Genomic DNA, 13096 nt, shown 5'->3' with positions numbered 1-13096 from the left:
TCTAGGTTTAGATTTATTATTGTCACGTGTACAGAGGTACAGTGACAAACCTTTTTTTGCATGCAACATTTAATATTCTATACATAAATGCAATAAAGTCATGTTCAAGTGATATTCAAGTACTTGTCCCAGAAATACAGTGATGGTGATTAGAATAGACTTGGCTGGCAACTGGTTTGTACACCAAGTAAGTAAGCTGATAAAATGTGTACGAAGGAACTGCAGATGCTGGTTTAAACCGAAGATAGGCACAAAAAGCCTATCTTAAGCTTATATAAGTTCATAAGTTATAGGAGCAAAATTTGGCCATTCGACCCATCAAGTCTAGTCCACCATTCAATCATGGCTGATCTATCTTTCCCTCTCAACCCCATTTTCCTGCTTTCACACCATAACCCCCGATACCCGCACTAATCAAGAATCTGTCAATCTTCAACTTAAAAATATCCATTGACTTGGCCTCCACAGCCATCTGTGGTAATGAATTCCACAGATTCACCACCCTCTGTCTAAATAAATTCCTCCTCATCTCTTTTCTAAAGGTACATCCTTTAATTGTGAGGCTATGCCCTCTGGTCTTAGACTCTCCCACTAGTGGAAGCATCCTCTCCACATCCACTCTACCCAGGCCTTTCACTATTCGGTAAGTTTCAATGAGTTCCCTCCCTTCATCCTTCTAAATTCCAGCGAGTACAGGCTCAGGACCATCAAACGCTCATCCTATGCTAACCCACTTTTTCCTGGGATCATTCATGTAAGCGTCCTCTGGACCCTCTCCAGAGCCAGCATATCCCTCCTCAGATATGGGGCCAAAAACTGTTCACAATACTCCAAATGCGGCCTGACCAGCGCCTTATACAGCCTCAGCATTATACACAGCATGGAAACAGGTCCTTATACATCCCTGTTTTTATATTCTAGTCCTCTCGAAATAAATATCATCTTACTGTCACCTCCCCTGGTCTTTGTTCAAAGTTTTATTTATTGTTGGACTTTCAGATTCTGGCGATTGTCAGCAATTAGCATGAAGGTAATTATTGTCAGTTTAGTTTAGTTAAGAGCAGGGGTCGGCAACCTGCGGCCCCCGGGCCGAATGCGGCCCGTAACCCCAAATCATCCGGCCCGCAGGCGTATTTTTTCCCCCCGTAATTATCCGGCCCGCAGACTTCCGTCAACTCCGGTATCTCCCGAGGCCGCAGTGTCCAGGCGCGGTGACGCAAGGACACAAGGCGGCCTGCGTTGGCAGCCACAATGGCGGAGCCACCAAGAAGCACCCAGTGCCAGCCGGCACGGCTGCGAACCTTCTGTGTCTGCGCTTCACTGTCAGGATTCGGTTGCCAATAGGTCGGGGACGAGTGAGTGTGAGTATTTGGTCCACCGCCTTCAGGACGGAGCCAAGGCAATTGTCCGTAGGTGCGCCATGTTCGTGAGCGCCCGTAACTAGGGGCCAGTGCTCCGGGTGGAGTCCTCGAAGGGGCGGGATCTATGTGAACACGTGATTTGATGCCCGCCATCCGGGGCGGGATCCATGTGTACACGTGATAGATGTGGCCCGCCATCCTCTCACAGACATGCGTCCTGGCCCCTATGCCGACCTCTGGTTTAGAGATACAGCATGTCAACAGGCCCTTTGACCCAACAAGTCCACGCCAACCATCGATCACCAGTTATCCCACTTTCTCTTCCACTCGCTACACGCCAGGGCCAATTAACCTACATACCGGCACGTTTTTGGGATGTGGGAGCACCCGGAGAAACCCACTCGGTCACAGGGAGAACGTGCAAACTCCACACAGGCAGCACCCAAGGTCAGGATCGACCACGGGTTTCTGGCGCTGTGAGGCAGCAGCTCGACCAGTTGCGCCACTGTGCCGTCTGAATTCCCCTAAATTCCCTTTTTATCACATTTAGCTTATTTTGCCCACGTTAATGAAATATGTTTGGTTTAAGTTCTTGGGGGTTTGTTTTGCTGCAGATCTTTAGAATCAGCACTTTCTTCAGACCAGGACAGCATGGAAGACCTCACCCTGTTGGATGTATTGAACAGTTCAAGTGGACCTTCAGGTAAGCCATTGGTCCTGTACCTGTGGTATTCATTGCCGCAGACGGCTGTGGAGGCCAAGGCAATGGGTATATTTAAGGCAGTGCATCTTGATTAGTATGGGTGTTGGGGGTTATGGGGAGAAGGTTGGAGAATGGGGCTAGGAGGGAAAGATAGATCAGCCATGATTGAATGGCGGAGTAGACTTGCTGGGCCGAATGGCCTAATTCTTCTCCTAGAACTTATGAACAAGAACTATTTTTAACATGTTTCTAGTCGGGACTCTTCTTCAGACCGTTCTGAAGAAGGGTCCCAACACGGAACGTCACCTATCCATGCGCTCCAGAGATGCTGCCTGGCCCGCTGAGTTACTCCAGCACTTTGTGTCCTTTTGTCCAAACCAGCATCTGCAGTCCTTGTTTCTACATATAAATTGAAAATCTTTTTTTCTAACAAATCTTTACTCTCTCACAGCCATTCACTTTAGAAACAACAAATTTATTTTGTATAACAAGTAACTGCAGATACAGGTGCACAACCTTTTATCCGAAGATCCAAATAACGAAAACCTCCGAATAGCGGCCATTTTTTCGGTCCTTGAAGAAAGGTCCTTGAAAACGTTCACCGAGGGCGGCCCGCAGAGGTGACAGCGGAACCTCCGGTCGGTCCTCGAAGAAAGGGGAACTAAATCCCCATTCATAAAAGAGAAGATGAGGGTATATTGCGCGGGAGGGTTAATAATTGACAATATGCTGCTGCCTGCCCGCTGAATTAAAAAGTTCCCACGGTAGACTCACGATATACAGTGTTTCGTGAGTCTTGCGTGGGAACTTTTTAATTCAGCGGGGCAGGCAGCAGCAGATTGTCGCTCGCTTCAGTATCACCCCACCTACACCCCTCTGCTTCCCGGCCATGTGTGTGACCCCTTCCCTCCCCTCTCCAGCTCCCCGCCCATTGCACCGGCGCGGGGGCTTTGCACTGTCTTCACGGCGGCGATTGCAGCAGGACCGTGCCAGGACCAATTGGACACCGACCCCCAGGCCCACTGCAAGCACGGAGATCCCAGAGACCCACAGCCAACAGCAGCCCAGCCCAGCCCCACTCCAACTACAGAGGAACCTAGGTTGCGGATGACGGGGCGCAGCTCGGGGCGTCGTAGGGGCCCATCGGGGAGCGGCCACTCAAAGCCACGCCGGGAGATGTAGGGCCCTGCCCCGGTCATGATGTTGGAGCCCCCGGCGGGCGCTAGCAAGTCCGCGGCAATTTACAGCCGCGCCGGGCGTTGTAAGGCCCCCCTCCAGGTCACTCTCAACCTCTATGATGTTTGCTCTCAACCCCGTAATTCGGGTGGGAGAAGTCGCCGCTGCCGGTGCCCCGCAAAGCAGTCTCCCACCGGAGACCCGCGAGCTCCAGGTGTCACCATCCACCGGAGTCGGGTCGCAGCAGCTCGCCCCCGCAACTCTCCACGCTCCGAAGCTGGCTAGCTCCACGGAGGTAGGTCCGTAGGTCCACAGCTCCCACCGCCGCCCACCGACCCCCAGGCCCACTGCAAGCACGGAGATCCCAGAGACCCACAGCCAGCAGCAACTCCAGCCCAGCCCCGCTCCAACTCCAGAGGAACACGTAGGGGCAGAAGCTGATGGTGTGCAAGGTACGTCTTGTTCTTGGGGTGGCGGATGAGGGGGCGCAGCTCGGGCTGTGGGCGAACTGCCACTTGTCGCTGTAGCGGCCAAAGATCATAGAGGAGCTCCTCTATGATCTTTGGTAGCGGCCCATCGGGGAGCGGATTCCTCTGGAGTTGGAGGGGGAGGGGGGTATTGTGCTGTTTGATCGCCCCCTGCTATCCCAGGGACAGGGAGACACAGCGGCTTTTGAGACTGGTGGGCAATCACTTCCAAAGTTCTGCCCACACAGTCAGTACACTTCTCCTACACTGTATTTCATACAAACATTTATTCTGCAAGAAAAAACGACATTGAAGACTCAAACTCGCGATCGAGTAACTGCCAGGATCAAGGCGCAAACTAGCGACCTTGCGGATATGAGCCGAGCACTCTACCACTGAGCCAGCCATTAAAATCTACGCTAAAAAAATTCCATTCCGAAGACCGACAAATTCTGAATTACGAAAAGTGTCTGGTCCCAAGGCTTTCGGATAAAAGGTTGTGCACCTGTACTAGAAAATCGAAGGTAGACAAAAATGCCGGAGAAACTTAGCGGGTGAACAAACCTCTCTCCGAAGAGAATTTATTTTGTTGGTAACTTCCCCCATGTTCTCCTCCTGTTGTGCCTTCAAGATATAATCAGCGATGATCACATTGAATGGCGGTGCTGGCTCGAAGGGCCAAATGGCCTAGTCCTGCACCTATTGTCTATTGTCTATTGCAGAGGTCGACAACTTTGTTCTACATAGGGGCCAGGACGCATGTCTGTGAGCGGATGGCGGGCCACATCTATCACGTGTACACATGGATCCTGCTCCTTCGAAGACACCACTCATACTCACTCGTCCCCAGCCTATTGACAACACCGATCCAGACCAAAGATCATAGAGCGGATCTTTAATCCCGACAGTGAAGTCCAGACACAGAAGGCGCGCGGCCGTGCCGGCGGCTTTGCGCGGGATGTGGTACAGCCAGAGCTCGGCGCCCGGCGTCTCCGCCATTGCGACCACCAGCGCAGGCCTCCTTGCGTCCTTGCGTCACCGTGCCTGGGCGCCACAGCCTCGGGCCCGGGAGGGACCGGAGATGATGGAGTCGGCGGGCCGGATAATACGGGGGAAGAAATACGCCTGGGGGCCGATGATTTCGGGTTACGGGCCGCATTCGGCCCGGGGGCCGTAGGTCGCTGACCCCTGTTCTATTGTATAATGCACTGTACTATTTGCAATGAGTTAACCACACCATTCAGTCCTGATATCAGAGTATGCGTAGACAAGGAGGTATAAGAAGGTACAAGGAGGCAAAGATTTCTTCCTGGGGGAAAAAAATGCCTCAGGTGCACTGAAGAGGATGAGGTGAATTTTCCATTCAGCTGGGGGAAACGTTTCCTGAATCAGTTTTCCATTTGTTAGTCGGTCGGTTGCAAAGTGTATTAATTAAACCTCGTTGCTTTCAGCATCAGAAGAAATCTCAGCAGATTGCGTGGAACGATGTCAACAGGAGTCTAAGACAGGTTGGTATCGACAGACACCATGTAGAAAGTTGCATTGAACATGCTGCCGGGGGTGGGGGTGGTGCAGGCAGATACGATAGTGGCATTTAAAAGGCACTTGGATATGGAGGGATATGGGTTATGTGAAGACAAATAAGAGATGGCCTTGGTATCACGTTCGGCACAGACATTGTGGGCCGAAGGGCCTGTTGTTGTTCTGTGTTCTATGAATGAAGGGAATAGCTGAATGTACTGTCGATGAAACCTATAGAAGTAATCAATAGTTTGCATGGATTTCAAACAAGAAAATATTCCTTGTATCTACAGTGCCCTCCATAATGTTTGGAACAAAGACCCATCATTTATTTATTTGCCTCTGTACTCCACAATTTGAGATTTGTAATAGAAAAAAATCACAAGTAGTTAAAGTGCACATTGTCAGATTTTAATAAAGGCCATTCTTATACATTTTGGTATCACCATGTAGAAATTACAGCAGTGTTTATACATAGTCCCTCCCATTTCATGGCACCATAATGTTTGGGACCCAGCAATGTCATGTAAATGAAAGTCGTCATGTTTAGTATTTTGTTGCATATCCTTTGCATGCAATGACTGCTTGAAGTCTGCGATTCATGGACATCACCAGTTGCTGGGTGTCTTATCTGGTGATGCTCTGCCAGGCCTGTATTGCAGCCATCTTTAGCTTATGCTTGTTTTGGGGGCTAGTCCCCTTCAGTTTCCTCTTCAGGATATAAAAGGCATGGTCAGTTGGGTTCAGATCGGGTGATCTCAAGAATTGACAATTTTTTAGCATTGAAAATCTCCTTTGTTGCTTTAGCAGTATGTTTGGGATCATTGTCTTGCTGTAGAATGAACTGCCGGCCAATGAGTTTTGAGGCATTTGTTTTGAACTTGAGCAGATCGGATGAGCCTATACACTTCAGAAGTAATTATGCTCAATAGTCAAGAATTAAGAGGTGTTTTATTGTCATGTGCCCCAGATAAGACAATGAAATTCTTGCTTGCTGCAGCACAACAGAATATGTAAACATAGTACATAACAAGAGAAAAAAAAGTTCAGTGTGTGTATACACATGCACACATATTTAATAAATACACAAATATAGTGCAATAATAATAATAATAGTCTGTTGTAGTTCAGAGCTTATTTGTTGTTGTATTTAATAGCCTGATGGCTGTAAGGAAGAAGCTGTTCCTGAACCTGGACGTTACAGTTTTCAGGACTCCTGTACCTTCTTCCAGATGGCAATGGTGAAATGAGTGTGTGGCCAGAATGGTGTGGGTCTCTGATGATGCTGGTTGCCTTCATTGATGATGCCTTCATCATCAATGAAGATAAGTACCTACAGCAGCCATACAACACCCCACCACCATGTTTCACAGATGAGGTGGTATGCTTTGGATCTTGGGCAGTTCCTTTTCTCCTCCATACTTTACTCTTGCCATCACTCTGATATAAGTTAATCTTCGTCTCATCTGTCCACAAGACCTTTTTCCAGAACTTTGGTTGCTCTTTTAAGTACTTCTTGGAAAACTGTAACCTGTGCATCCTATTTTTGCGGCTAACCAGTGGTTTGTATCTTGTAGTGTAGCCTCTGTATTTCTGTTCATGAAGTCTTCGGTGGACTGCGGTCATTGACAAATCCACACCCGACTCCTGAAGAGTGCTTCTGATCTGTCGGACAGATTTTTGGGTTTTTCCTTTATTATAAAGAGAACTCTTCTGTCATCAGCTGTGGAGATCTTCCTTGGCCTGCCAGTCCTTTTGCGATTAGTAAGCTCACCAGTGCTCTCTTTCTTCCTAATGATGTTCCAAACAGTTGATTTTGGTAAGGCTAAGGTTTGGCTGATGTCTCTCACAGTTTTATTCTTGTTTCTCAGTCTCATAATGGCTTCTTTGACTGTCATTGGCACAACTTTGATCCTCATGTTGATAAACAGCAATAAAAGTTTCCAAAGGTGATGGAAAGACTGGAGGAAAGACTAGGTGCTGAGAGCTCTCTTATACCTGCATTAAGCAGGCAATTAAACACACCTGAGCAATTACAAACACATGTGAAGCCATGTGTCCCAAACATTATGGTGCCCTGAAATGGGGGGGACTATGTATAAACGCAGCTGTAATTTCTACATGCTGAAACCAAAATGTATAAAAATACCCGTTAATAAAATCTGACAATGTGCACTTTAACCACATGTGATTTTTTTTTTGTTACAAATCTCAAATTGTGGAGTACAGAGACAAATAAATAAATGATAGGTCGTGTGTGTGTGTGTGAACTTTCATTTATTACTTGTTTACAGTGTTCTATGTATACATATTCTACTGTGCTGCTGCAAGTAAGAATGTAATTGTTCTGTTTGGGACGTGTGCCAATAAACCATTCTTGACTGTTGACAATGTGCTGACCTTCAGTATTTTTATTCTCTGATCCTGTCATTGTGCCTGTTCAATCCGCCTCTCAAAATCTGTGTTACAGTGCTCACGGCTCATCAACACATCAGCCCAAAGTCGCTTGGAGAAGTCTTGCACCAAACAGCTCCACGCAAGCATCGCATTCGAGCAAAGCTGGTGAATTATGAACCCAGAGCTCTCCACCAGTCAGTGAAGTTGTACTGTCCCCATTGTCGTTCACTGTAAGTACTAACGGGCAGAGTTGCTGCCTTACAGCGCCAAAGACCCGGGTTCGATCCTGACTACATCCAGGTGCTTGTCTGTACGGAGTTTGTTCTTTCTCCCTGTGACCACATGGGGTTTCTTCCAGTGCTCAGGTTTCCTCCCACACTCCAAAGACGTACCGGTTTGTAGGTAATTTGGCCCTAATGTGTGTAGGATAGTGCCAGTGTGCGGGGATTGCTGGTTGGCATGGACTCGGTGCGCTGAAGCGCAGTGTGCCCGCGCTGTATCTCTAAATTAAACTAAACTAAACATATCCAGTGATATTCAATGGTTGAACCATAGGAACCTGAGGGGGAATTTTTTCACACACAAAGAGTGGTGGGCATATGGAACAAACTGCCGGAGGAGGTAGTTGAGGCAAGTACTATCTAACATTTAGACAGGTACATGGATAGGGTAGATTTAGAGGAATAAGGGCCAATGGTAAACTGATGAAGGCCAATATGCCAAAATTGAATGATGGAAACATTTGGCTACATTGTGAAAAAGATACATCTTCTAGATGCGCTGGGATTTCATCCTCAGTGATGTGATCTGGGGTCATTGGGTGTTTCGGGTCTCACAGCATCAGACACCCTCGCCCAGGCGACCCAGCCGGCATTGATCAGGCCCCGACTTGCGTCCCAGCAGCAACCGCACACGGATCAGCTGCTCTTCAGGGGTTGGGAGATTCTAGAGCGTGGAGGGACTGGGCTCTGTGGGGTGAGTCATGGCCGCGCTCCTCTTATTTTTGTTTAGTTTAGTTTAGAGATACAGCGCGGAAACAGGCTCTTCAGCCCACCGAGTCCGCGGTGACCAACAAATTTCACCAATTTGTGTCTATCAATTTTTTTTAAATAAAAAATTTAATAAATAAATAAATCAATAGAATTTCACCAAGCCAATTAACCTACAAACCTGCTCATCTTTTGGTGTTGGGAGGAAACTGGAGAAAACCCATGCGGCCACAGGGAGAATGTAAAACTCTGTACAGACAAGCAGCACCCGTAGTCAGGATCGAACCTGGGACTCTGGCGTTGTGAGGCAGTAACTCTACCCCTGCGCCACCGTGCCGCCCCTTATTTAATGGTCGGTGTTTTCAAGCTGTGTATGTGGTTACTGAGGCAGGGGCGATCACTGCTCCCCGCGGGCTCACTTCACAGGCAGGAGGTTCCAGACGACGATGACCTCGACACGTGGCTGCTAGATGCCGGCAGGGCGGGAGCGGGCTCTGGCTCCGAGCCGCACGACGCTGGCTGGTACGAGACAACTGTGTGGGAGCAAGAGGACCAGCGTCGACGCCAGATCACCGTCCGCTTCGTGAAGACAAAGAGGCTGCGAAGGACTCCCGAGCGCTCCACCATCCTGGTGGAAGGTGAGATGACGACTGTACACGGTGGCGCAGCGGTGGAGTTGTTGCCTCACAGCGTTTGCAGCGCCGGAGACCCCGGGTTCAATCGCGACTACCAGAGCTGTCTGTACGGAGTTCGCACGTTCTCCTCATGACCTGTGTTGGTTTTCTCTGAGATCTTCGGGTTACCTCCACACTCCAAAGACGTACAGGTTTGTAGGTTAATTGGCTTGGTGTAAGTGGAAATTGTCCCTAGAGTGTGTAGGATAGTGTTAATGTGCGGGGATCGCTGGTCGGCGCAGACTCGGTGGGCCGAAGGGCCTGTTTCCGCGCTATATCTCTAAACTAAACCAAAATGTGCTCATTGTGTTGTATGCGCAGTGGGACATTATTAAGGAAATGCCTTTAGAATAGTTACGTTTATTGTCATGTCTACCGAGGTACAGATCCACATTTAGCTACTATACCCCCAGCTGTGGCAAATGCAATCAGCTCCTATTCAATAGACTGAAGGTCCACGAGTTCTGTTCAGAACTTAGATTGGTCAGAACAGAACTAATCTGAGGAAGGACATTCTGAGGAAGGACATTCTTGCCATAGAGGGAGTACAGAGAAGGTTCACCAGACTGATTCCTGGGATGTCAGGACTTTCATATGAAGAAAGACTAGATAGACTTGGCTTGTACTCGCTAGAATTTAGAAGATTGAGGGGGGATCTTATAGAAACGTACAAAATTCTTAAGGGGTTGGGCAGGCTAGATGCAGGAAGATTGTTCCGGATGTTGGGGAAGTCCAGGACAAGGGGTCACAGTTTAAGGATAAAGGGGAAATCTTTTAGATGAGAAAAACATTTTTTACACAGAGAGAGATGAATCTCTGGAATTCTCTGCCACAGAATGTAGTTGAGGCCAGTTCATTGGCTATATTTAAGAGGGAGTTAGATATGGCCCTTGTGGCTAAAGGGATCAGGGGGTATGGAGAGAAGGCAGGTACAGGATACTGAGTTGGATGATCAGCCATGATCATATTGAATGGCAGTGCAGGCTCGAAGGGCCGAATGGCCTACTCCTGCACCTATTTTCTATGTTTCTAAGTCCTTGTCCACGAGGAGTTCAATAATGGTTAATCGTCCCTCCTCTCACTCCCCAGTTTGTGCTTCAAGAACTGAATCTTGGGTGAGATATTAGAGACCTTTGGACTTTAGAGATACAGTGCGGAAACAGGCCCACCGATTCCATGCTGACCAGCGATCATCCCGTTCACTAGCACTATCCTACACTCTAGGGACAATTTACAATTTGTACCAAAGCCAATTAACCAATTAGGTCTTTGGAGTGTGGGAGGAAACCGGAGCACTCAGAGGAAACTCACTATGGGGAGAACATTGAAAGAGGCCCTTCGGCCCACCCAGTCCGCGCCAACCAGCGACCCCTGTGCACTAGGTCTATCCGACACGCTAGGGACAATATTTATGGAAGCCAATTAACCTACAAACCTGCACGTCTTTTGAGTGTGAGAGAAAACCGGAGCACCCGGAGAAAACCCACGTGGTCACACAGAGAACGTACAAACTCCACGCAGACAGCGCCCGTGGTCAGTATCGAGGCCCGGGACTATGGCACTGTAAGGTAGCAACTCTACCTCTGTGCCACCTTATTTATAACCTACTGCTGCCTTTAGAGCCGTGGGCAGGGAGAGGGAAAGAGTGCAATTGAGAACAACAACTCCTCACCGCCACTAATTCATTATATCCTTCCACTGAATCCACTTGAAAGATGAAGAAATGGGTTTCATTTGCTCTAACCATCAAGTCCAACCTCCACAGTTTTGGGGACAGAGCCTTCTCCAGGGCAGCTCCCAGGCTCTGGAACTCCCTCCCCCAACTGATCCGCAATTCCGTGTCCCTCCCCATCTTCCAGTCCCGCCTCAAGACCCATCTCTTCACCTCTGCCTATCCTTAGCCCCACGTCCCCGTCCCTTTTCATCTGTGCATTAATTGCCTCATGCTGTGTTTTGTATTGAATTCTGTCTTTACTTTGTGTACTAGTCATGTCTCTACTATTTATTTCATTACCCTTACATGTTTTTCCTATACATGCTCAATTTTTGTAAGGTGTCCTTGAGACTCTTGAAAGGCGCCCATAAATAAAATGTATTATTATTATTATTATTATCATCATCTAAACAAGGGAAAGCTGAAGTATTATTCTGCAATGGTTATTTGGATGAACCGTCCCCCCCCAACAGATAGACTTTAACATGAATGTGCAGGAAGTTAACTGCAGATGCTGGTTTAACCCGAACATAAACACAAAATGCCGGAGTAACTCAGTCACCTTCCCCTCAGTGAACGATGATTTATTCTTGAGCTTCGTCCCCTTTGATCCCCCGTTTTCGCATCTTACCCTTCCACATCTCCGTGTCTCCCTCCCCGCTGACTCTCAGTCTGAAGAAGGGTCTCGACCCGAAATGTCACCCATTCCTTTTCTCCAGCGATGCTGCCTGAGTTACTCCAGCATTTTTGGCCTAATCTTGTGACCATAACATGAAGTTGAGTTTAGAGTGGGGGTGGGCAACCGTCAGTAGGTCAGTCCGCTGTACGCAAAATCTGTTATAGAAACAGAAACATAGGAAATAGGTGTAAGAGTAGGCCATTCGGCCCTTCGAGCCAGCACCGCCATTCAATATGATCATGGCTGATCATCCAAAATCAGCACCCCGTTCCTGCTTTCCCCCCCCCCATCCCTTGATTCCGTTAGCCCCAAGAGCTATATCTAACTCTCTCTTGAATACATCAAATAGGTCTGTTGTCTGTATTTACGTGTAGGAAGGAACTGCAGATGCCGATCATCTTCTTTCGTGTCCGTCTTCCATGTTTCAAACGTTGACATCGCTGTCATCGTCCGTCCTGAAAAGGACGCAAGCTTCCGGCGACAATCAGTGGGAGCCATCACTTGTTGCAATAGATGATGGCGGTAGCAGAATTAGCTCGGGATACTTCCAGTTTCCAGCCCCGTGACGTGCACGCTTCTGCTATGGGGCCGCAGATGCTGGTTTAAACCGAAGATAGAAACAAAAAGCTGGAGTAACTCAGCGGGACAGGCAGCATCTCTGGTGACAAGATAATGGGTGACGTTTCTGTTCGAGACCCTTTTTCAGACTGAAAGCCACGGGAAAGGGAAGCGAGAGATGTAGACGATGATGTAGAGAAATATAGAACAACGAATGAAAGATAGGCAGAAAAGCAATGATGATAAAGGAAACAGGTCACTGTTCGCTGTTTGTCACTGAGTCTGAAGAAGGGTCTCAACCCGAAACATCACCCATTCCTTCTCTCCAGAGATGCTGCCTGTCCCGCTGAGTTACGTCAGCATTTTGTGTGTACGGTTTAAACCAGTGTCTGCAGTTCCTTCCTACACATTGTTAGCTGTTTGTTGGGTGAGAGAAAGAAGCTGGTGCGACTTGGGTGAGGGAGAGATGGAGAGAGAGGGAATGCAGGGGTTACTTGAAGTTGGAGGAATCAACATTTGTTAAGATTCTTATTGTATGTTTTTTAAGGTGTATCTCTGAATGAGCTGTACCAGTTCTCCGAGACATTTGGCAACATCATTCCTACTGCAACCAGACCTGATGACTTGGTATTGAATGACCTTTCCATCCCTTTCCTGATTCAAGACGGGAGTTGGCATTACGGGTAATTCTTGCTGAAGCTCAACTAATCTTCCCAACTGCACCATCCTCAGTCAGTGTCGTTTATTGTCACATGTACCGAGGTACAGACAAGAGCTTTTGTTGCACGCTAACCAGACAGCGGAAAGACAATACATGATTACAATCGAGCCATTCACAGTCTATAGATCATAAGGGA

General features: G+C 48.1%; 1 protein-coding gene across 3 annotated transcripts in view; it reads left to right on the top strand.

Moving 5' to 3' along the window:
* The window catches only part of pot1 (protection of telomeres 1), a 127417-nt gene that overhangs the window by 107991 nt on the left and 6330 nt on the right, over window positions 1-13096 (top strand). For all 3 annotated transcript variants that reach the window (XM_033037642.1, XM_033037644.1, XM_033037643.1), the window contains exons 12-16: window positions 1976-2064; window positions 5159-5215; window positions 7699-7855; window positions 9041-9252; window positions 12787-12922. In XM_033037642.1, coding sequence (XP_032893533.1) covers window positions 1976-2064; window positions 5159-5215; window positions 7699-7855; window positions 9041-9252; window positions 12787-12922 — 651 coding nt within the window. The remainder of the gene's footprint in view (window positions 1-1975; window positions 2065-5158; window positions 5216-7698; window positions 7856-9040; window positions 9253-12786; window positions 12923-13096) is intronic.

This window comes from Amblyraja radiata, chromosome 19, assembly GCF_010909765.2.
Source record: "Amblyraja radiata isolate CabotCenter1 chromosome 19, sAmbRad1.1.pri, whole genome shotgun sequence".
NCBI classification, from domain to species: domain Eukaryota; kingdom Metazoa; phylum Chordata; class Chondrichthyes; order Rajiformes; family Rajidae; genus Amblyraja; species Amblyraja radiata.
Note: the sequence above shows the minus strand (reverse complement) of the source record. Positions and strands in the feature narration are given on the sequence as shown.